Genomic DNA, 22,002 nt, shown 5'->3' with positions numbered 1-22,002 from the left:
CACTACAACTACTATTTGTTCTTGTTCTTAAGATGCTTCGAACTTGGAGCCACAACTGGAGTGTGGTGCAAATGAAATCAAGGTCTCCATGGCAAAGTGCACCCTCAATAGCTTCCAGAATTTAACAATGCATCTGAGAGACAAACGATGTGCTGGTTTTGTAGAGCAGGGGAACAGAACAGTGGTCTCTGTGGAGACACCCACCCAAGCTGGTCAGTGTGGAACGCTATTAACGGTAGGTTCTCTATTCAGTGGAAAAGCCTTACCAGGAAGGATTTTCTGGATCCTTTCCTGGAGATGGTTCTCATATCTGCAAATACTTAAGGCAGGAGATGATTGGCTACATTGTCTCATCATGAAGTCAATTTAGAGCAGGCTTCCTCAACCTCAGGCCTCCAGATGCTTTGAGACTACAATTCCCATCATCCCTGACCACTGGTCCTGCTAGCTAGGGATCATGGGAGTTGTAGGCCAAAAACATTTGGAGGGCCAAGGTTGAGGAAGCCTGATTCAGAGTGAAGGCAAGTTGGAGCACTGACCTCACTCTGCAGTGGCTTTGCCACATAATCATGTAGTGAATTCACATTGTAACAATAGCATGGCATTACCATTCTGGTTACAGGACCCCTGATTGGCTATAGGTTGTGAGCCCCACAGCGCTCTTGGGATCAGTTGTAGATTGGCAGGCTCTGTTGCAGAAGGAAGAAGAAATGGGCCAGACTGAAACTGGGTCAGAGGAAGTGGGCTTTCCCCTTTACACCTTGACTTCAGCCACTTCCTAAGCAGCAGCAGGGACGCTGGTCTCCCCCTCCCTTGACCTGCTTGTGGAGCCTCAGTGGAAGTTGGGGAGGGCTCTGGGCACAAGGGGAGGTGGAAGAGGAGTCAGCAGTGACTGAACAGGAGCTCAAGCAGGAGGGTGCAGTCTTGTCTCCTAGAACCAGGCACCTTAGCAGATGGGAGCAGAAAAACCTACCCATATCCAACCCTGACATTCCCACAAGGCAAGCAAGTCTTGTGAGGGAGCATGGCGTGTCTTGTCTTTAGAAACTTGGCGTGCATAGCAACTTGTTGGGACATCTTGGTTGCTTCCATCCAGCTCTGAACTCCTTGCCCTGCTCTTCTTAACCCCTGTACTTTCCTGAGTCTTGTGTCTGCTGCTGAGCCTGTACTTGCTCAAATAAAGAACTCCTTCTTACTTCAAATGAAGTAAGTGTGTTTTGGGGAGGGAGCCAAGACACAAGACTCTTGTGGTCAGGAGGGAGATACTTTTAAAAGCAATGGTGCCAAAGGGAGCATCTATGAAACTGGGGAGTAAGGGGGCTAGGAGAGCCGTTTCCATTTCCTTGAAAGCAGCTTCCCTCTCACTTTCACATTAGAAATGTGCACTTGGAAATAATAGCCAGGGACACATATAACTGTGCTGAAGTCAGTAGACGAGCTGCTTTAATTCTTTTTATTCCCCCTTTCAGAAAAATGAAACCCATGCTACATATAGCAACACACTCTATCTGGCTGATGGGACTGTCATTAGAGAGAACGAAATCAAAATTAATTTCCAGTGCTCCTACCCATTGGATATGGAAACCAGCCTCAGAACGGCCATCCAGCCCATTGTCAGGTACAGCATTATTTATTAAGAGGAAAGCTGTTCATCTTGCCTAATGATACTTTCATTTCTATTTAGGGTTCCAACCACTGGGGAGTAATGTGAGGGAGCAGATCCTGTTCTTCTTCTTCAGCTCAAGGTCCACTATCACTTCTGGGCAATCTTCCAGGGGCCACATGCCAGTGGCAGGCAAGGGCCAGTGGCAACTTGGACAGAGCAATGAATGTAAATTTTACCTTTGTACTGTAAGCTAGTTCAGTGGTGGCTGATGCACGTCAAGACTGGCAGAGCAGAATGCAGAGAGCTCAGAGAGCAGGCAGAGCCTGAGGCAATCGCAGACAGAGCAAACTAATTGTAGTTTTGTTCTCATCCTCCTCCCTGTTAAGTTCTGCAAGGGCATCACTGTCAAGGTGGGAGTTGGTTTAAAAAAGGTAAAAGGTAAAGGACCCCTGGACGGTTAAGTCCCGTCAAAGGCGACTATGGGGTTGCGGTGCTCATCTCGCTTTCAGGCCAAGGGAGATGGCGTTTGTCCACAGACAGCTTTCCGGGTCATGTGGCCAACATGACTAAACCACTTCTGACACAATAGAACACCGTAATGGAAACCAGAGCACATGGAAACGCTGTTTACCTTCCCGCCACAGTGGTACCTATTTATCTACTTGCAGTGGCATGCTTTCGAACTGCTAGGTTGGCAGGAGCTGGGTCAGATCAATGGGAGCTCACCCTGTTGTGTGGATTTGAACTGCCAACCTTCTGAACGGCAAGTCCAAGAGGCTCAGTGGTTTAGACCATTGAATACTCACAAGGTGTCCATGAAGCTAACTCTTATTCAAAGAAACAGAGCAGTTCAGGCCTAGTGAGCACAGCATCACTTCCCAGTAGGTCTTGCCCCAATGAGGCAGTTGTGAGGACTGAAGGTTGCTGCTTTCCCACAGCTCTTTAAGTCTCCTCCTCCCCTGAGTTCTTCCCCAGCAACCTGAGACTTATTTGCCTTGTCTGTCTTTGCTCCATCCTCTTCATACCTCTTCTGGTTCTCCACAGAGAATGCTTCTGAATACTAGCTACTGGAAGCATGGTGCTGCAACCCTGTGTGGGTTTCCCTCAGACATCTGGCTGGCCACTGTGAGAACAGGATGCTGGACTAGATGGGCCAACAGCATCTTCTTATGCTCATAATCCCCACATCTGAATACACTCTTACTTCCTTTTTTTCACCTTCCAGTTCAACCAACATCAGCATTGAAGGAGCAGGTCAGTTTATAATTAAGATGGCTCTCTACAGAGACCAAAACTACACCTCGCCCTATGAGGGAGCAATGGCCGTGTTGCCAACTCAGACCTGGCTCTATGTTGGTGTCATGGTCACCAATGGGGACATGAGCAACTTTGTCTTGCTGATGGACAATTGCTTTGCAACGCCCACAGAAGACACCGCTGACCCTCTGAAATATTTCATCATTCAAAACAGGTACAGTAAGGGGTGTGTGTGGATTTGATCAAGGGACTGTCCTTTTCCATTCATGGTGTCAGGATCGGGTTCCGGGGTGTGGGAAATCAAGCCTAGAGTGGAAGCAGTATCCGGACTGGGATCAGGGATACAAGGGCAGGCTGCAACCTAGCTGAAAATATGTGGCTGGTTAGTGCCTGTCTGGGAAGCTCCACAATGCTCTTGTAAATTCAATGGAAGAAAAGTGACACACGAAAATTAAGTTTAAGAAGCAAGACTAGGAAGATACTGGGGAAAGAGGCAACGGGATATGGCCACTGTGCCTAATTTTCCCCTTTGCGTCTAACAGAATTTCTGCTGTCTCTGTGTTATGGGGTTATTTGAAACATCTGGTGAGCCATTTTGGAGACAGATGCTGGACACAATCCCTTCTGGGCAGCCTTCTGGGGCCCCCTGGGTGGGACAAAAGTGGGTGGAGCAACAGATGCAAATTTTACCTTTGTGCATTGAGCTAGTGTTTACACACATGCAACTCATCCCTCTCTATCCTCCACCGGGACATTATCAAGAGTCATGATTGGAGTTCAGGGACACAGTCCAGCCAGGCAAAACACTCAAGGAGGGTGTGAAGCAGGGCTGGTAAGGAGGTGTGGTCAGTGAAGAGGGGGTGTGGCTAGGGAGAGTTCTGAGGGGCAGAAGGAGAGGCCTGATAGGCTACATGCTGCCTCCCGGCCTGAGGTTCCCCACCCCTGTTCTAGATGGACTGGTAGGGCTCGTCTTACATAAAGTTCTTGCTGGTTTTACAGCTGCCCAAACAGACGGGATGCCAGTATAACAGTCCCAGAAAATGGAGTCTCGGCTCAAGGACGGTTTTCCCTCCAAGTGTTCAAGTTCGTTGGGAATCATAACCTTGTTTATCTCCACTGCGAAGTCCGCCTCTGCGACCCTAGTGCTGGACCATGCAGACCGGTGAGCCTGATGCTCCTCAGTACAAATTGTAGCTTAGTGGGTTCCAATGTACTCTGATACTAATGGATGGTCCATTCCATCCCTTCCTGAGAAACCAAATCACATTTCTCTCCTGTAGCGCTGTGCAGGAATTGAAAGTCGCCAGGCTGCTGCTGCTGTCGCAAAGGGCCATTTGTTGGATGTGGGTCCCATTGCCCGCCAAGGTAAAGACGTGTGTGTGTGTTTCAAATACAATAATAAGGGCAAAAGTGCTGAACCTGTATCTAGGCTGGAGATTTCAGCTTGTAGGTGAATCGCTGGATGCTTCTTCTTACAAGGAAAGTCCCTGGATGTAAGAAAGAAACATATTGGGGAGAATGCTAGGTTCATGCATAGGAATGTTCAGCACATTTCATTAGGGGGTGCACCCAAGGATCTTTTAATAATAATGATAATGATAATAATAATGATGATAATAATAATAATAATAATAATAATAATAATAATAATAATAATAATAATAATAATTTATTTATACCCCGCCCATCTGGCTGGGTTTCCCCAGCCACTCTGGGCGGCTTCCAAAAGAATATTTAAATACTGTGATACATCAAACATTAAAAGCTTCCCTAAACAGGGAATGCATTTTTTAAATGCATTTGTTTGTTTCAATGAAGGAAGAAGGGGGCGGGATGACAAAAAGCTAACCAAAACAACCAAATAGAAGATTTTTCCTGCAGAGAAATACAGTAGACCCATGCCAAGCTGACCAGAGGCAGGGCAGATCTGGAGGACCAAGGGCAGGATAGTTCCTCCTCCTTCTCCTTGCTTTTATGCCACAGAAGCAGCCCCTCATCTTCACAGATCTTGCTGCACAAAAGTTGGGGAGCAGAACTCAGATGGAGACAGAGCCATGAGACAGAGACAGCTGCAGGTGCAGGCAGAAGAAAAAGTCTGGAGTGGGTCAGCAGCTTCTGCCTGGGCTATACTTCTGCCAATCCATTCCAGCCTTTTTCTTCTGCCTGCATTTCTTTCTGTCTGCTTCCATTGATCCCCAGTTTTTTAAACACTGGGTTTGCTTGAGTATACCGGGCACTCTCATTACACATGCCTATGGGCTGGTGTCTACCCCTCCCTAAAAGAGAAGGAAAGCAATCTTAAATGGAGGGAGCAACCCACATACAGCCCAGAGGGACTAAGGATGCTCAATGGATGTGGAATGCTGAGTGAATGATGGAAGAAATGAGATTGAGGGAATAGAATAGATTAGCTGGAATGCTGAATAGCAGCACTTCACTGGTCCTGTTATAGTTGTCATTTTTCATGATGCCTGTCCTCCAATAAGTTCAGGGCAGCATTCAAGATCCCCTCTCTTTACTCTCACAACAACCCTGTGAGGTTGGTTAGGTTAAGAGAACGAAAGAGAGACAATGGCCATTTTGCAGCTGCTACAGTCCAGCTCCCACTGAAACCTCCCTACATTACTCAACTTGCCATCTGCTGTGACTGCAACAAACATAATTATGTCATTAACACTGACACATTTCAGTGGAACAATGCAGAAAATAATGTAATCATTTCCCCCACAAATGTATTAAAATTTTGTAAAATATACAAACAAAATATAAAACAAACATAGTACGCTAACTGAAACAGAACTTAAACTGGGTGTCTGTCCATAAACTCCAGCATTATAATGGGAATAAAACTGACGATAATTTTACACATTCACAATAAAAATTAACAGCGCTTTGTAAGCCTCATGCATGGGAATAATATCCAACCATATAGATTTTTTAGAGGGGAGGCAGAAGAATCTGACCTTGTTGTTGGATCACACAATTTACAAAAAGGTATTATGTACCATCAAGTAAACTTTTCCAAATGTTGGTGTCTCTCCTCCATTAACTTTTCTGCTGCAGCTAACCCCCAAATTCTGGTCCACCAGCCTTTGAAAGAAAATTCTGTATGCTTTATCAAAAGACGTGCAGTTTCTAAAGGCAATTACTTATGTAATGTTCACAGCCAAACAAAGGAAAGAAAGGCACTGATACCACTCATTTTTGCTGGCATGATTTCTGTCCCTGACCTCAGCAAACATGTGAATTGTAGCAATTTCCATTCCAATTTCCATTTTGCAAGGATTTCTCCAACATCCCCATTCACAGCTAAGCAGAAAAAGAATCTTTATCTGCCAGTTTACAGTCCAGCACTCCACCCAATGCACCACACTGATGAGCGCAGGAGCCTCACTTACCCTGCTGTCAAATAGGTCCCTCCTGTGGCTTCAGTAAGCAGAATTTTTAGTATGCAGCATGCATTGCTGCACTGCTTTCTTTCTATTACTTTTAGTGGTAAAAACCAGAAAGGTCTAGTTAATAACCCAGAGTGGCAGGAACAATGGAAAGGATGATAACAGACAGGAATAATTTCACCAGGCAAACAAAAGGGGAAGTGAACTGCATTTGGGTCTGTCTTATGGACAGAAACAAATGGCTCCATAAAACGGGTGTTTGTACAAAATGTACAGTGATCCTTACTAACTGTTTTGTTTTACTTATTTACTTGTTTTTATCCTGTGAACTGCCCTTAGATCTTACGATGAAGGGCGGTATATAAAGCTAATAAAAAATAAAATAAAATACCCTTTTCTGCCACCTGGTACAGGTTTTGAACATCTTGCTGGGGCTGCTGCACCTCAAGGTAAGCTCTTTTTTTTTGTTACCTGAAGGGTGGGTGGGTTCCCACTAAATAAATAAAAAAAGCAAACTTGAAATTATTATCTGGATGCATTGTTCTGGCTTTAAAAAATCCCAGGTAAGGGTAGGCATGCATAATGATAACTTGGACACATTTTGTAGCATTTCTCAAATGCAATAGATATGTTTTGCCCTCTGTGTCTTACAAATGAAACGAGCAAATTTGGTACCAGACCCAAATTGTGTTTCATATAAGACTCATTGGTCCATCAGGTCATGTATCTTACGAGGGAAAGGGGAATTTAAACTAGATGGCCTTTTGGATCCCTTCCAACTCTACAGTTCTAGGATTCTATGAAACAAATGTCTGAAATCATTTTCACCTGCAAACTTTGAATATGAGAGTATTCTTCCTCTTCAGGTTTACAAGGAGTGTGGGTGACTGTGCTGATGTCTGCTGTTCTGGTCTTCTCCATCCATACATTTGCTTAACAGCCAACGAGAGAAAACCTTGCTGAAGCAGCCGTAAGCTGATGAAGAATTCAATCAAACAGAGAGAGGAAAACGTAATGGACTACCTGCGTGCTGATTTTCTTTTATTGTGGTGGAGGGGATGGAAATCTAGATCAATTTAATGTGCTCTTCTTAGATGAATTTATTACAAGAGTGGTCCAGTCTTCCTGCTGCACTCCTTCCTAGTCAGTCCAAGGCCACAGATGATGCTCTCCAAGAACGTGCTTCTGATACCCAACCCCATTATTTCAACTTTGGAACATCTTATTTGTGCTCACTAATTGAATGCACCATTGGTGTCCAAGATGTGCCTACTGTACAAAACTAGCCCACTGTACAAAACTAGCCCAATGTCACATCAGCCATGACCATCGCTGCCAAGTGGCTCCCAGAAGTTTGCAGGGTGGCCCATGGACTTAAAAAAAAAGGTTCCTTGCTCCTGCCCTGGAGCAACGTTGTCATTGTGGGAATTAAAACAGTGCCTTATTAGATCCCAGACTTAACTGCCTAATACAGGAGACTCAGTATAAGTGTTTGTGTAACTTTGGGCCCCACCAAGGCACTGGGACCCCAGCACCTGCCTGTGGATGCCTCACTCTGGTGCCAGAGCTTCTTCCTTCTCACATTGTCTGTTCATGGGGGAAGACAACTTTCTTTCTTTTTTTAAATATATTTTTTATTAATTTTAACAAAACAAAATTGTAAAAAAGACATCCACTTTTTCACCAATACAAACTTTTTGGACTTCCCTCAGCTCCTCTGAGAATCCTCCGTTTTGATCACTTCTTACGCATTCCCTATTTAATATTGCATTACATTAATAACATATCCCATCTCTTTTTCATTTATACAATAATTCTACTTTTAAATCTTCACAGAGCTTCCTGTAACCCTACAAACGTTGTCTGATCATCACATATACTTTTCATATATTCCGTAAATTTTCTCCAATCCTCAGTGAACTTCTGGTCCCGTCGGTTCCGAATCCTTCCTGTTAATTTATCAAGTTCTGCGTATTCCATTAATTTCATTCTCCATTCTTCCATTGTAGGTAGTTCCTCTCGTTTCCATTTTGGGGCCAATAGTATTCTTGCTGCTGTTACTGCATATAAAAACAACTTACATTCTTTCTTATTAATTTCATTTCCTATTATTCCTAAAAGAAATGCCTCTGGCTTCTTTGTAAATGTATATTTCAAAAAAAATTCATCTCATTATATATCATCTCAGGGGAAGACAACTTTCAGTGTATATCTCCAGTGCTCAAACACTTGCACTAGCTTCCCTTACACTAACAGGCTGGGGTCAAGGCAGTGGCGTAGCATGGGGAGCACAGGTGTAGTTGCCCTGGGTGCAAAATTGTTAGGGGCACAAAATTCCAACACCCAGTGCTGCCTCAATACAGCTGTGCATTTCCATCTCTGGGCTCCATTGAAAACAGCTTCTACATGCAAAACAGGAAGTGACCTCTCCAGACAACAGAACGACTCTTCTTTTCTTATCTCTGTGGCTGCGATCTCCTGGGTGATGCAGATGCCATTAGGCAGTTGAATGTGCATGCATACTCCCTCACACCCAACCCCTCGCATAGCCCCGGGCACTGACAACCCACGCTATGCCACTGGTTCCAAGGTCCAGGATGCCTGAAGACTGAGGTCTTTGTGGGGAGTCACTGTTAGTGATTCCCCACGGCTCTGATGAATGGCTCGTACCTATCAGATCTGTGCATTCATTATTGAGGGCCCTGTTTTATAGAACTCCCTTCCAGCGGAGGGCAAGGCAAGTCCCTCCTACCTGTTGAACTTCCACCACCTACTGAATACTTTAAAAAATCTTTTGCATGTATTTAAACTGAATTCTGATGTTATCGTTTTAACCCATTTTAATTTTCATTGTGTTCTTCATACATCAGTTAGAGACAACTGCCGTTAAATGGTATACAGACTGTCTAAATAAATATTTACAGAAATAAAAATTACTTTCCCCACAACATGCATATCGAGTCTGATTTTGGTGGTTACAGGGGGCTGAGTCCACTGCGGAGAGGCAGAAATATTGCCAGGAATTATATGTAAATAGCGTTAGGTGACTCAGGTCCATAGTTAAATATATTAACTGCTGATTAATCATCATCAAGACTGCTGGTTCATCTTTCTCAGGCAAAGAACTCTCCAGGCATTTCAGCTGAGCTCCCCTTGGTTAACTGTTATACTGGCATTCTGTAAGCATTAGATGAATATTAATGAAGCTTCTTTTTTAAAAAAAGAAGAAGACTTCATTGAGATGCAGGTGGGCCTTGAATATCTTCTGGAATAAATGTTGTTTGCTTGTCAAGACTAACACAGGTAGAATCCCAATTAGTCAGGAAAGGCAATGGAATGTTGTGTGTTCAAACACTCCTGACAAAGCAATATGCCTTTATTAAGTGGCGGCTGTGAAATCTGCCAGAAGCTGAGCCTAGCATTTGATTTCTATTTCATTTCATTGCCCATTCCATATTCTAAACAGGTGCCAGCACTAATTTCATGAAGTGCAATAAACAATTGCGCTTGCAAACTTGGCTCACAGATGCTCCTTGCTCATAAATGAAGCCTACAAAGAACTACAGAAGCTCTCCCTGCTCCCACTGGGGCCTAGTGATGGGGGAGGAACTCAATTTGATTAGGATTTTAATGCAAATCTACCTAATTTTCAGTTTCTGAAACAATGTGCGAATGGAAACACAGCTCTCTTTTGAAATTTGCACTTTTGAAATTTTGTGGTGCAGTTCTTCAACCAAACAAGATGTATAAAAATTGGCCATCTAGAGAAAGTGTGCATAAGATACATATATTAATGGAAATGATATATGAAATGCATTATATTGGGGTAAAATGTGCATACTAGAGGAAATTAGCACTAAGGTGCTATGAATTTTCACGAGGGCTTTAAAAACAACACCTGATGCAGAAAGTAGGGAAATGAACTTAAGGGGGGCAGGGTGGAATGAGAAACTGAGAAGAACTAAAATGGACAGAATTTTCTATCCTGGCTAGAACCATACCAAATGATCTACAGTCTTGTTTAATGAGGCCTTTTACTTGAATCTTAGAGAGACCTTTCCCCAGCAAAAAATTGCCCACATGTACCACTGTTCCTGTAGGATAAGACAATGAATAACAACAAGTCACAGGCCACGGTCACAGCATGCATTCAAAGCACTATGCTGCCATTCTAAACAGTTGTGATTTTCCCCCAAGGAATTCTGGGAGCTGTAGTTTGTTAAGAGTGGCGAGAGTTGCTAGGAGACCCCTTTTCCCTCTCACAGAGCTACAATTCCCAGAGGTCCTGGGAAGAGGAATTGGCTGGTAAACCACTCTGAGAATTGGAGCTCTGTGCTGGGAATCGAGGTCTCCTAACAAATCTTCACTTCAGCTCTCCACATTTTCACATCAGTTCATGCTTATATTAATTTTTTTTTTAATCCTCCTGAAAATTCATCAGCATTTTAGTGTGATTTTCTCCTTACACACCTAATTTTGATGAATAGATGCATTTCTGCAAAGCAATCCCTCCCCCAATACAATGTATTTTTCTATGTTATTTTCACCAGCCTATGTTGTCTATATGAACATGTTACCCAGCACTGGCCCATCCATGAGGCAAGATGAGGTCACTGCCTCAGGAGGCAGGATTCACAGGGGCAGCAGATCCAGCTTCCATGGATTGCCTCACCCTCTGCTGTTGCCATGATGGCTGTGGCAAGCTCCTTGGAGCCTCGTCCTAAGTAGCCCATGCTGCAATACTGCCTCCACAGTAAGGTAAAGGTAAAGGTAAAGGTAAAGGTAAAGGTAAAGGTAAAGGTAAAGGTAAAGGTAAAGGTAAAGGTAAAGGTAAAGGGACCCCTGACCATTAGGTCCAGTCATGACCAACTCTGGGGTTAGGGCGCTCATCTCGCTTTATTGGCCGAGGGAGCCGGCGTACAGCTTCCGGGTCATGAGGCCAGCATGATTAAGCCACTTCTGGCGAACCAGAGCAGCACACGGAAACGCCGTTTACCTTCCCGCCAGAGTGGTACCTATTTATCTACTTGCACTTTGATGTGCTTTCGAACTGCTAGGTTGGCAGGAGCAGGGACCGAGCAACGGGAGCTCACCCTGTCGCGGGGATTTGAACCGCCGACCTTCTTATCAGCAAGTCCTAGGCTCTGTGGTTTAACCCACAGCGCCACCCGCGTCCCTTTCTCCTTCTACCCCTAGGGAGGAAATGTTGGGTCTCCTGGGGTCTGTATATGCCAGGCATGATTCAAAGGAGGCCCCTTTCCCCCAATGATGGCACTTGATTCCCAGTTCAACCATCGGGTAAGGTTGATTTGATCCCCTCTCTCGCCACCACTGCCTGTTCCCAGTGTAAATCTTCACTCCTTCTTCTTTTCTGGCAGGAGTGTGCCATTTTGTGGTCTGCCTCAGGTATCAAAATGTATCGGGCTGGCCCTGACTTTATTCATGGATATGCATTTCTTATTTAATAATATTTATTAAGTTTTTAACAAAAAAAGGATTACAAAACAGTAAACAATAAACAAAGAACACACAAAGAGAATACAAAAACCAAGATTTAACGTAAAAAGAAAAAAGAAAAAAGAAAAATCCCTCTTTCTGATATCTTACAATCATTTACTTATTTTCCTGACTTCCTCACACCTCCCTTTTTTGTATTCCATTTAAAAATTTGTTCAGCAAATTCATACCCTCTTAATTTACCCTTAATTGTTTATCCTCACATATTCTAACTTCAATTTTTCATCTGATATCAATCCCTTCTTGCATATTCTTATTTTGCCTTATTGCTAGAACCACTTCGTTTCATTCCAACATCATTAACATTCAATAATTTTACAGTGTTTCTGTAGATAGATTTTAAAATTCTTCCAATCTTCTTCCGCCGACTCTTCTCCCTGGTCTCGGATTCTGCCGGTCATTTCCACCAATTCCATGTAGTCTATTCATGGATATGCATTTCTGTACCCATTATTTGGCTGGAGCACTGCAGAATTCAGAGTGCGAATTTTGAAGGATGGCGGTTTTCCGGTTCAGGTATTGTTTTAGAAACCGCAAATTAAGTAAGGCCGTCTTTTTCCCTGTTCCTACCAGCAGATTTGGAACATGCCAAACATCTACTCTGGTCTGTCAGAAGGACATCCTAAAAATTGTCTTGATGAAGGAGATGTCAACCGCTTTGTTACTGAGCTGTGGCCCTTCCCCAAATCCTTCGAAGAAATCCTTTGCAGATTTTCTGGAGTTGAGAATTCATGTTTTCGATTGTGAATTGGTTCTTTTGTAAAGAAACACTGCTAATTATCTTTCTTGTCTTTCTGACAATCCCAGCATCAATTAGCTATATTTACCTAACTGCATGCAAATTCTGCAAGACACACATGAAAGATGACTTAGTCATCATATTTTCTTTCTCAAGAGAACCTACCCAGCATCCCCCAAATCACATTTAAGCAGCTTAAGTGGGAAAGTTTTGCTATCCCTGTAGATGGCAATTCCCTGAACACTCTGTTTGTTTACTGTGGGGACCAATGCGATCTCCATCATATGGATGGGATCTTTCAAATCCTCTGTTTTAGAAACAGATAGGTAGCCGTGTTGGTCTGCCATAGTCAAAACTAAAAAAATTCCTTCCAGTAGCACCTTAAAGACCAACTAAGTTAGTTCTTGGTATGAGCTTTCGTGTGCATGCACACTTCTTCAGATACACTGAAACAGAAGTTTCCAGACCCTTCTATATAGTGAGAAGGTGGGGAGGGGTATTACTCAGAAGGGTGGTGGGAATGGGTGATTGGCAGATAGCTGTGATGAGCCTGTTGACGACTCTTAACGACTGCAATAGCTCTTACAGGAAAAAGCAAGGGGTGAGAAGGTGAAAAATGGCTTTGTCATGTATAATGAGATAAGAATCCAAGGTCTTTGTTCAGACCAGGTGTCTCCATGGTTTTAAGTTTGGTGATAAGTTGCAATTCAGCTTAAAACCATGGAGATACCTGGTTTGAACAAAGACCAAACTTAAAACCATGGAGACACCTGGTCTGAACAAAGACCTTGGATTCTTATCTCATTATACATGACAAAGCCATTTTTCACCTTCTCACCCCTTGCTTTTTCATGTAAGAAAAATGGCTTTGTCATGTATAATGAGATAAGAATCCAAGGTCTTTGTTCAGACCAGGTGTCTCCATGGTTTTAAGTTTGGTGATAAGTTGCAATTCAGCTTAAAACCATGGAGATACCTGGTTTGAACAAAGACCAAACTTAAAACCATGGAGACACCTGGTCTGAACAAAGACCTTGGATTCTTATCTCATTATACATGACAAAGCCATTTTTCACCTTCTCACCCCTTGCTTTTTCCTGTAAGAGCTATTGCAGTCGTTAAGAGTCGTCAACAGGCTCATCACAGCTATCTGCCAATCACCCATTCCCACCACCCTTCTGAGTAATACCCCTCCCCACCTTCTCACTATATAGAAGGGTCTGGAAACTTCTGTTTCAGTGTATCTGAAGAAGTGTGCATGCACACGAAAGCTCATACCAAGAACTAACTTAGTTGGTCTTTAAGGTGCTACTGGAAGGAATTTTTTTCTGTTTTAGAAGATACTGTGAGCCTGGATCATAATCTACATCAGGAATGGATGGATGGATCAATCTATAGGTGGATCTACACACAGGAAAAGAACGCTATGAATAAGTAAGAAATTAAATCGTTCTAACGAAAGAAAAAAACGCTATGTAAAAATCATAGAATAGAATTTTTTTTTGCTCTCCGGTGCCATCTGGTGTTGCATGTTTATAAATCATTCAAAGCGCTGTTTTTTGACTAATGTAGCTGAGATCTATTTGGGAAGGCACACAAAATACCAACAAAAGGATTTGGTTAGAGCAGAACGTTATCAGAAAATTGTTGGAATGCAAGTATTATATGGTTTCTAGCAAGCAAAGGGGAAGGGGGGAGAATGTTGGGGCATATTTATTATTATTATTGTTGTTGTTATTGTTATTAATTTCTTAAAATTGACACATGTTGGCAGCCATAAGGAGGGAAGAGTAGGTTTATATACAGTGCTTTTTTCTTTTAAAGGAACTCACCATGAAGGTTTTACAGTAAGAGCCACGCTTTTAACATCTGGTAAAAAAAAAAAGATGTCCGTATCCTTGAGTACCCCCAGAAAAAAAGGCTGCTGGCACTCTGCAGATAGGAAGTTGCGTTTCTGCCAGTCCTCTTTCTGTAATTTATCTTCATGGGCCCCAAACCATGACAAGCTTCTAGTGAAATGACAGCCTCATTGCTGTGACTGAATCACTTCAGGCCGTGGCAAGAATTAATATGATTCAGAGACATCTGTTCTAGGTTGGTATCCAAGAGTGGGAGTTGATTCCTCATCCCATGTTCTCTAAGGCGCCCAGTGAACAAATTCAGGTAAATCATCAATTGGGAAACTTGGGAAGAAAGTTGGCTGCAATCTCCCCTCTATGCTTTTAACCCTAGCATCTTCACTGTTTGAGATATTTTTAGGTTCCAGATTTGTCCAATCATGTGGCACCTCTTCACCTTTTCACCATTGCACTATTGCACAATTTTATAATTTCATCATTTCACAAACAAAACTTAAAAATAGAAGAGGGGGATAGTACAAATGTTTCTAGATATTTTTTTTAGCAGCTTACTTCCTCGTTGGAAAAAGTCTGAAAATACTCCTGATGGAATCCAGCACGATTTCACACTGCCTATTTTAACATGGTATGATTCTGGCACATTTTGGCACTCATCTTTTATTATTAGAGTGGGGTAGGATTTGTCCCTCTTACTGCTGTTGATGGGTGAACACATTTTAATTATTCTCATGCTTTATTTTGTGTTTTCCATTTTATAGGCTTGATAAGTTGATCTGTACTTTAACATTTTGTAAGCACCATGGAGACATTTTGTGGAAGAAGAAAAAAAGCTGTGAAGAGATCTATTAATATTAAATAAATAATTCAAAGCTTCCCCTTTTCATCTTCTAGGGCTGGGGGAGAAATTAGATTCAGTCCCTATTGAAAGGCTAACCTACCTAACACAGACTTTCTGCAAAAATATGAGAACCCAAACACAGCCAGCCTTTGAAATTTGCGCTTGTTCAAATTTTGCAGTGCAGCTCTGCAGCCTAGTAAACTGTGCAAACACACATGGACCAAAGGAAATTGTACATATAAATGCGTATGTTCATGAAAATAACATACAGTGGTACCTCGGGTTAAGTACTTAATTTGTTCCGGAGGTCCGTACTGAACCTGAAACTGTTCTTAACCTGAAGCACCACTTTAGCTAATGGGGCCTCCTGCTGCTGCCGCACCGCCGGAGCACGATTTCTGTTCCCATCCTGAAGCAAAGTTCTTAACCTGAAGCACTATTTATGGGTTAGCAGAGTCTGTAACCTGAAGCGTATGTAACCCGAGGTACCACTGTACAGTGATGCATTATATTTGAGGAACATCATATCTGAGGGACCATTTTCACAAAAATGGTGACGTGATGTGGAAATGTGATGAACTGAATTTAAGGTTAGAAAAACAAGAAAAGGAGAGAAACCAAAATTGACAGTTTCACCCATTCCCTCTAATGCCCTCTGTTACAATCGACATGAGTCTTACAAGGCTTTGAGTCAGTCAGTTGATCTATTGGGGAAACATGACCGCTCTGGCACTTTACTTTCCAGGAGAATGCTGCTCTCTCCTACTACCTCAGGCAAATAAAAATGTGGTTTGACAATCCTGTCTTGTCGCCATCATCTGATAAGGAAGTCCGCTCTGCCAACCTGAGGGGACGGCAGCAAAATTACCTCGGGAAAACAGATAGCATCGCTAATAGCTTTGTTCTCGTCTCATTTATAACCCAGATAACTCTTTCCCTCTGAGGCTAGAGCTTCCCACAGCACCGATTAAATGGGTAACAAACCATCTCTCTCTCCCCCTCCCTCCCTCCCTCCTTTTCTCTCTCTCTCTCCCTAAACAAATCTCTCCCCCACTCAAACAATACATTTCCTAGACATCACAAAGGGCGTCACCTCCAGGGCTAAACAAGTCTACAACACAGTGCATAATTACTGTCCAGGTAACAAAAATGTTGTTTTATTGCAAGGGTAGGGAGGCTTAGGCCTGGGGGCTAGATATGGCCCTTTGAGCCTCACTATATGGCCACTGGTCCCATCACCTCCTGGCAAATAGAAGGGGAAGAAATGGAGGCAGTGAGAGATTTTACTTTCTTGGGTTCTATGATCACTGCAGATGGTGACAGCAGTCACAAAATTAAAAGACGCCTGCTTCTTGGGAGAAAGGCGATGGCAAGCCTCTTAAAAAGCAGAGATATCACAAAGGTCCGTATAGTTAAAGCTATGGTTTTCCCAGTAGTGATGTATGGAAGTGAGAGCTGGACCATCAAGAAGGCTGATCGCCAAAGAATTGATGCTTTTAAATTATGGTGCTGGAGGAGACTCTTGAGAGTCCCATGGACTGCAAGAAGATCAAACCTATCCATTCTGAAGGAAATCAGCCCTGGGTGCTTACTGGAAGGACAGATCGTGAAGCTGAGGCTCAAATACTTTGGCCACCTCATGAGAAGAGAAGACTCCCTGGAAAAGACCCTGATGCTGGAAAAGATTGAGGGCACAAGGAGAAGGAGACAACAAAGGACAAGATGGTTGGACAGTGTTCTCGAAGCTACCAGCATGAGTTTGACCAAACTGCGGGAGCAGCGGAAGACAGGAGTGCCTGGCGTGCTCTGGTCCATGGGGTCACAAAGAGTCGGACACGACTATACGACTAAACAACATATGGCCCTTGAGTCTCTCCCAAGGCCATACTCCTCATCAACCCTGCTCTGTGGTCTCCTCCAGTGCATTTGCTTAACTGGAATATAGCCTTGAACTGTGGTCATGCCTCTACCTTGCCTGCTTGGAGGATAAAGATGTGTCATATCCCTCCCTTAATATTTCTCACATGAAAATAGGGGTATCCTATTCAATAATAATAATAATAATAATAATAATAATAATAATAATAATAATAATAATAATAATAAATAAATAAAAAACAACCTTCTCTCTGCAGGGTTGCCTTCAGATGTCTTCTAAAGGTTTGTATAGATACTTATCTCCTTGGCTTGGGGGTCACCCTCCAACATTTCTCTGCTGAAAATAGGGACGTCCCAAGGAAAAGTGGGACATTCCGGGATCAAATCAGAAACTGGGATGGCTTCTGTAAATCCAGGACTGGCCCTGGAAAATAGGGACACTTGAAGGGTCTGGTGTGTTTGTGTGTGTGTGTGTGTGTGTGTGTGTGTGTGTGTGTGGCAAACTCTGAACCTTATTCCCCTCACAGAACTACAATTCTCAGAGTGGTTTAAGAATCAATCCCTCCGCTGCAAACTCTGAGAATTGTAGCTCAGGACAGTGGCGTAGCGTGGGGGGTGCAGGGGGGGGCCCGGGCCGCACCGGGCGCAACATCTGGGGGTTAGGGTTAGGGGGCGCAAATCCACGGGTTAGGGGGCGCAAATCCATGGGTTAGGGGGTGCAAATTACTTGCCTTGCCCCGGGTGCTGACAACCCACGCTATGCCACTGGCTCAGGAGCCGGGAGGAACTGAAAGCTCCTGATCCCAAGAGTTTTCCCTCCCCTGTCACAAATGAATCAGAATGAATGCTCTATAAAAACCAGTCATAGTCTAACTTCCACATAAACTTTGTGCGAGTGAATCAGGATGAATGCTGAATAACTAGATCATCTGGAAGGGCCCTAGAAGATAGAAGAGAAGGTGCCAAGCAGATCCGTCTTTGGAGAGCATTACACAAACTCCCCCCCCCCTCCCCGTGCCTTGTGGTGGAAGGGTGACCTGTTGCAGACTGCTTACAGAGCCCTGCTTCAAAAGAACTTGCCATATGTAGCCAGATGGCCTATCAGGAAAATTGCTATTACCACACCAGGCGGCATCTGCAGAGAGAGGATTTCAGTTCTGTGCCCAAGGTAGGGAGGAAGATACAACAGCAGGGGTGGGTCATAGCGCTCATCTGAGCACATGTCAACAGGCACAGCGCTGATTCAACAGCAACAAGGTCACGGAAGGAACAAGAGTGCTTCTCGGGCTTCCAGAGTGCCACTGGCAAAAATCCAGATGCTGCCCATGTTTCTTTTTATCTCTGAGCCAGTCAGCACTCAGCCATGGGGCTCAAACACATGTGCGCACACAACCCTTTGCTTTATCTGTGGGAGACAGCCAGTGATGTCTTGGAGCCCCTGCCCTCCCTGGTTAGAAGCACAAATTTCATGCTCCGCTTCAAGTCTGCCAGTCTATACATATATAGAAATTGGATTATTTAGCCTAAATTGTTGACTTGGAATCAGTACGGCTCCAGGTTGTTACTTCTGCATGCCACCCTGATCCCCAAGATTCCAGGGGTTCCAGGGTTCGCGTTTCTTTTAGAATGAGGGACAGTGGAAACTGTGGCGTCTCTGTGATATAGGGCTTATGTACACATGTATACAAACTGGTTATGCACCTTTTTCACAAATAAATTCTCCCTTTCAGAATGCATTCCTGCGCATTGTTTTCACTAACGTGTGGATTTTATGCACAGTTTAACTCAGCGGTCTTCAACAGGTCCAGATCCGAGACCCACCTCTGACTCCCAAGCTCCAAAGGTGTGGTGCCACGACACTAAAAGACTTAGCCCACTTAGAAACTAAATGAACACCTGGTAACTTAGGGGAAGTTGGGATCATTCTCCAGATGATCACAGCAATGTGGATTGTGAATAAGGGACAATAGTCCCTCTGCTACCTTTGGTTTTCTCCTGGGATTGATTTCACCAAGCACTTCCAAATTGCCATCTTGTCTTCCATTTTCAACTTTAATAAGTGTGTAAGAAGCTTCCTGCTTGATCGTACCTGAGGTCCACCTTTTCCAGGCATCCAGTGTCCACCAGGAGTCAGTGTTTGTGATGCTGCATACAGCGAATGTCTTTACCTAAATTCTTCTTCTTCCCTGCAACCAGCAGGGGCAAAGGCCAGCCGTGAGTAAGCCTCCTATAGGGATTGTCTTAACAGTTGATGGAAAATGTCGTTGAGTCATAGATTTAGGGCACGATTGACTGAGCACCGCATCCGAGCAAACATCACTCAAAGGAATGAGTATATCATCAGATATGTGCTTTGTATAGAGAATCCTCAGGAGCTTTGTCTGTTTCGTACCCCCTTGGCTGGCACTCTTCCCTCTACATCCAATTATGTCGAGAGGCGAGAAATGTAATTGACACAATCCTACAGATCCATGCTGTGCAGGGATGCTCATGCAGTCGCCTCGCTAAACGTTTCCTCTCTGGTTGCCAACATGTCAGAGCCCGGCAAAGGACTCCATGTGGTGATGATGTCTACATTTTGGACCGCAGTCATCCATCATGACGAACACACGTCAGCCAACCCTTATGCAAGCCGAGCGTCACAGCCCCAACAGACGTGGATGAAGGCCTGAGCAAACAGGTGTTCTATTCTCTGATGACATCAAGTTTTGGATATGGATATGGAGTCAGGCTGCTGCTGGTGGAACAGTTACAAGGACAGTTTGATCCTGGGGAAAGCACCTAAAACAATGATCTTTAACCAGTCTGGGAACTTCTCATTGGACTTACCTTTATTCCCTTTCTACATCACTTCCCACTAAAAGAGATCAACCATAATATATCATATCACTAGCACTGCCCATACGTCTGTGAAAATACAAAGCCATTGTTTCCTGCATTGAAATAATGACAAGGTTGGTGCTTGGAAGGCCTCCATGGGGAGAGCATTCCATAAACCAGTCCAAATTCAAGGTACTGGAATTCCTGCTTGTTAAATATTAGACCAGTGACATCTTGGTTGTCTCTTCAGAAAGAGACTGAAGACTTTCTTTTTTCAACATGTCTTTGAAGTGGAGATATTTATCCTAATTTGTTTCTTTTTCTGTATCTGAGCTGGTTTTGGATGTTCTGTTCCTTGTGTGTTGGATAACCCCGGGTTACTTTTGGAGGAAGGCTAGGATACAAAATTAATAAATGCATAATAAAGAGGGGCTACTACAGAAAAGGCCAGCTCCCTCAATGCCATCCCCTGGTCTTTCTTTGGAGGTGATGCACAGAGAAGGGCCTCAGCTGGCAATCTCAGGATTCGGGCAGGTTCATACAGGGAGAGGTGGTCCAAGATGCATAAGTCTTTAAGACCAAACCCAGCATTTTGAATTGGGCCTGGAAACAAATCTACAGTTGAGCCAGAACCAGTTTCATGTTCATGCCTTCGTGTTCAGCAAACAATGTAGCCAGTGAGTTCTGTACTAGCTTTAGTCTCTGAACAGTCTTCAAAAGAAGTCCCACATATGACACATTGCAGTAGTCTAACCTGTCATTTACCAGAACATAGCCAGGCTTCACCACGGATCCCATTTTTAGTTGAATTACAGTTCTGTCACGAAGACAAGTATACAAAGTATAAATGCTGAGAAGCCATGAGACTGTATAGGGCAGGCTTCCTCAAACTCGCCCCTCCAGATGTTTTGAGACTACAGTTCCCATCATCCCTGACCACTGGTTCTGCCAGCTAGGGATCATGGGAGTTGTCGGCCAAAAACATCTGGAGGGCTGAGTTTGAGGAAGCCTGGTATGGGGGTTTAGGATCTGGCAGAACAGGGACATCCGGTCTCAAACAGGTGGCTAGATTTGTTAATGGGGGAAAGAGTGGGGCAGTTCCTGGAACTCTAACTAAAACCACTGGAAAGCAGGATGCTAATGAAAGAGCAAATCGCCCATTCTTTAATAAGGTGGGGTCAAAGAGTAAAGCTACAGACTTAGCAGAGCTCAGAACAAAGTTCAGATCAGGCAGGAAGCCCTCTTATATGACTTCCTGTGCAGGAGTGGCCCATGGCCAGCCTGGATGGGCACAGTCAGTCGAGGCACTGAAGGTAATTCTCTAAAAAGCTCTTCATGAGGAAGTTGCAGTGACACAGCTCACTGCCAGGGACAATGGTCAGTAGGTCCTGTCTGGATTGGAGTTCACTGACATCTGGAGGACCATAGGTTTTCTGCCTATATAAAGGTAGGGGTTGTATTCCCAAATGTAAAGAATGTGTTAACAATCCCAGAAGATGAAGGACTGCAATCAGGAGAGATAGAACTATCTCAAACCGTTTGCCTTTGAATGTGGCTTGTGATAAAAAAAATAAAAATAAAAAGTCACAGCAATCAGGCATGATGCACGGAAGTGTCATTTGTCATTTTTGTCCTTGCCCGCATTTTTCTCTCTTCCCTCTCAAGTGCCAAATGGGCTGCAGAATCCCTCGCAAGTGATTTTTATTGCTAACATCAATGACCAGCCTTCCTCCTGAAAAGGAAAGGAAAAAAGCGAATTGGTTTTGAGCTGGTGGGGAGTGCTACATTACAGGCCAAGTAGAAAAGGGAGTCATAGAGGCACAAATAATTAAGCCGAGAGAGAGAGAGAGAGAGAGAGAGAGAGAGAGAGAGAGAGAGAGAGAGATTGTTCAGGTTCATTCACCCATTATTTATCTTGGCTCTGTTATTAATGGCATTTTAACTCATTGAAAGGTCATGAGCACCATCATTAGCGATGCCCTCTGTTTTATTTAAATGTACCCAACTGAATTGTTGTGTTCTTGAGCTCAACCAAAAGTCCATGACGGCAATCCTCTCTTGACAAACTGAGGCTGTGATCCAATGCACAATTA

General features: G+C 43.7%; 1 protein-coding gene across 1 annotated transcript in view; it reads left to right on the top strand.

Moving 5' to 3' along the window:
* The window catches only part of LOC307202710 (pancreatic secretory granule membrane major glycoprotein GP2-like), a gene marked incomplete at its 5' end in the record, with an annotated part of 36,816 nt that extends 29,540 nt beyond the window's left edge, over positions 1-7,276 (top strand). Inside the window, 7 exons of the mRNA XM_079952877.1 lie at positions 33-235; positions 1,470-1,618; positions 2,832-3,077; positions 3,863-4,025; positions 4,144-4,228; positions 6,672-6,707; positions 7,125-7,276. Of these exons, the coding sequence (XP_079809003.1) occupies positions 33-235; positions 1,470-1,618; positions 2,832-3,077; positions 3,863-4,025; positions 4,144-4,228; positions 6,672-6,707; positions 7,125-7,195 (953 nt within the window). The 3' untranslated portion in view covers positions 7,196-7,276. The remainder of the gene's footprint in view (positions 1-32; positions 236-1,469; positions 1,619-2,831; positions 3,078-3,862; positions 4,026-4,143; positions 4,229-6,671; positions 6,708-7,124) is intronic.
* Positions 7,277-22,002: the final 14,726 nt, after the last annotated feature.

This window comes from Podarcis cretensis, assembly GCF_951804945.1.
Source record: "Podarcis cretensis genome assembly, chromosome: 14".
Classification (NCBI taxonomy): domain Eukaryota; kingdom Metazoa; phylum Chordata; class Lepidosauria; order Squamata; family Lacertidae; genus Podarcis; species Podarcis cretensis.
Note: the sequence above shows the minus strand (reverse complement) of the source record. Positions and strands in the feature narration are given on the sequence as shown.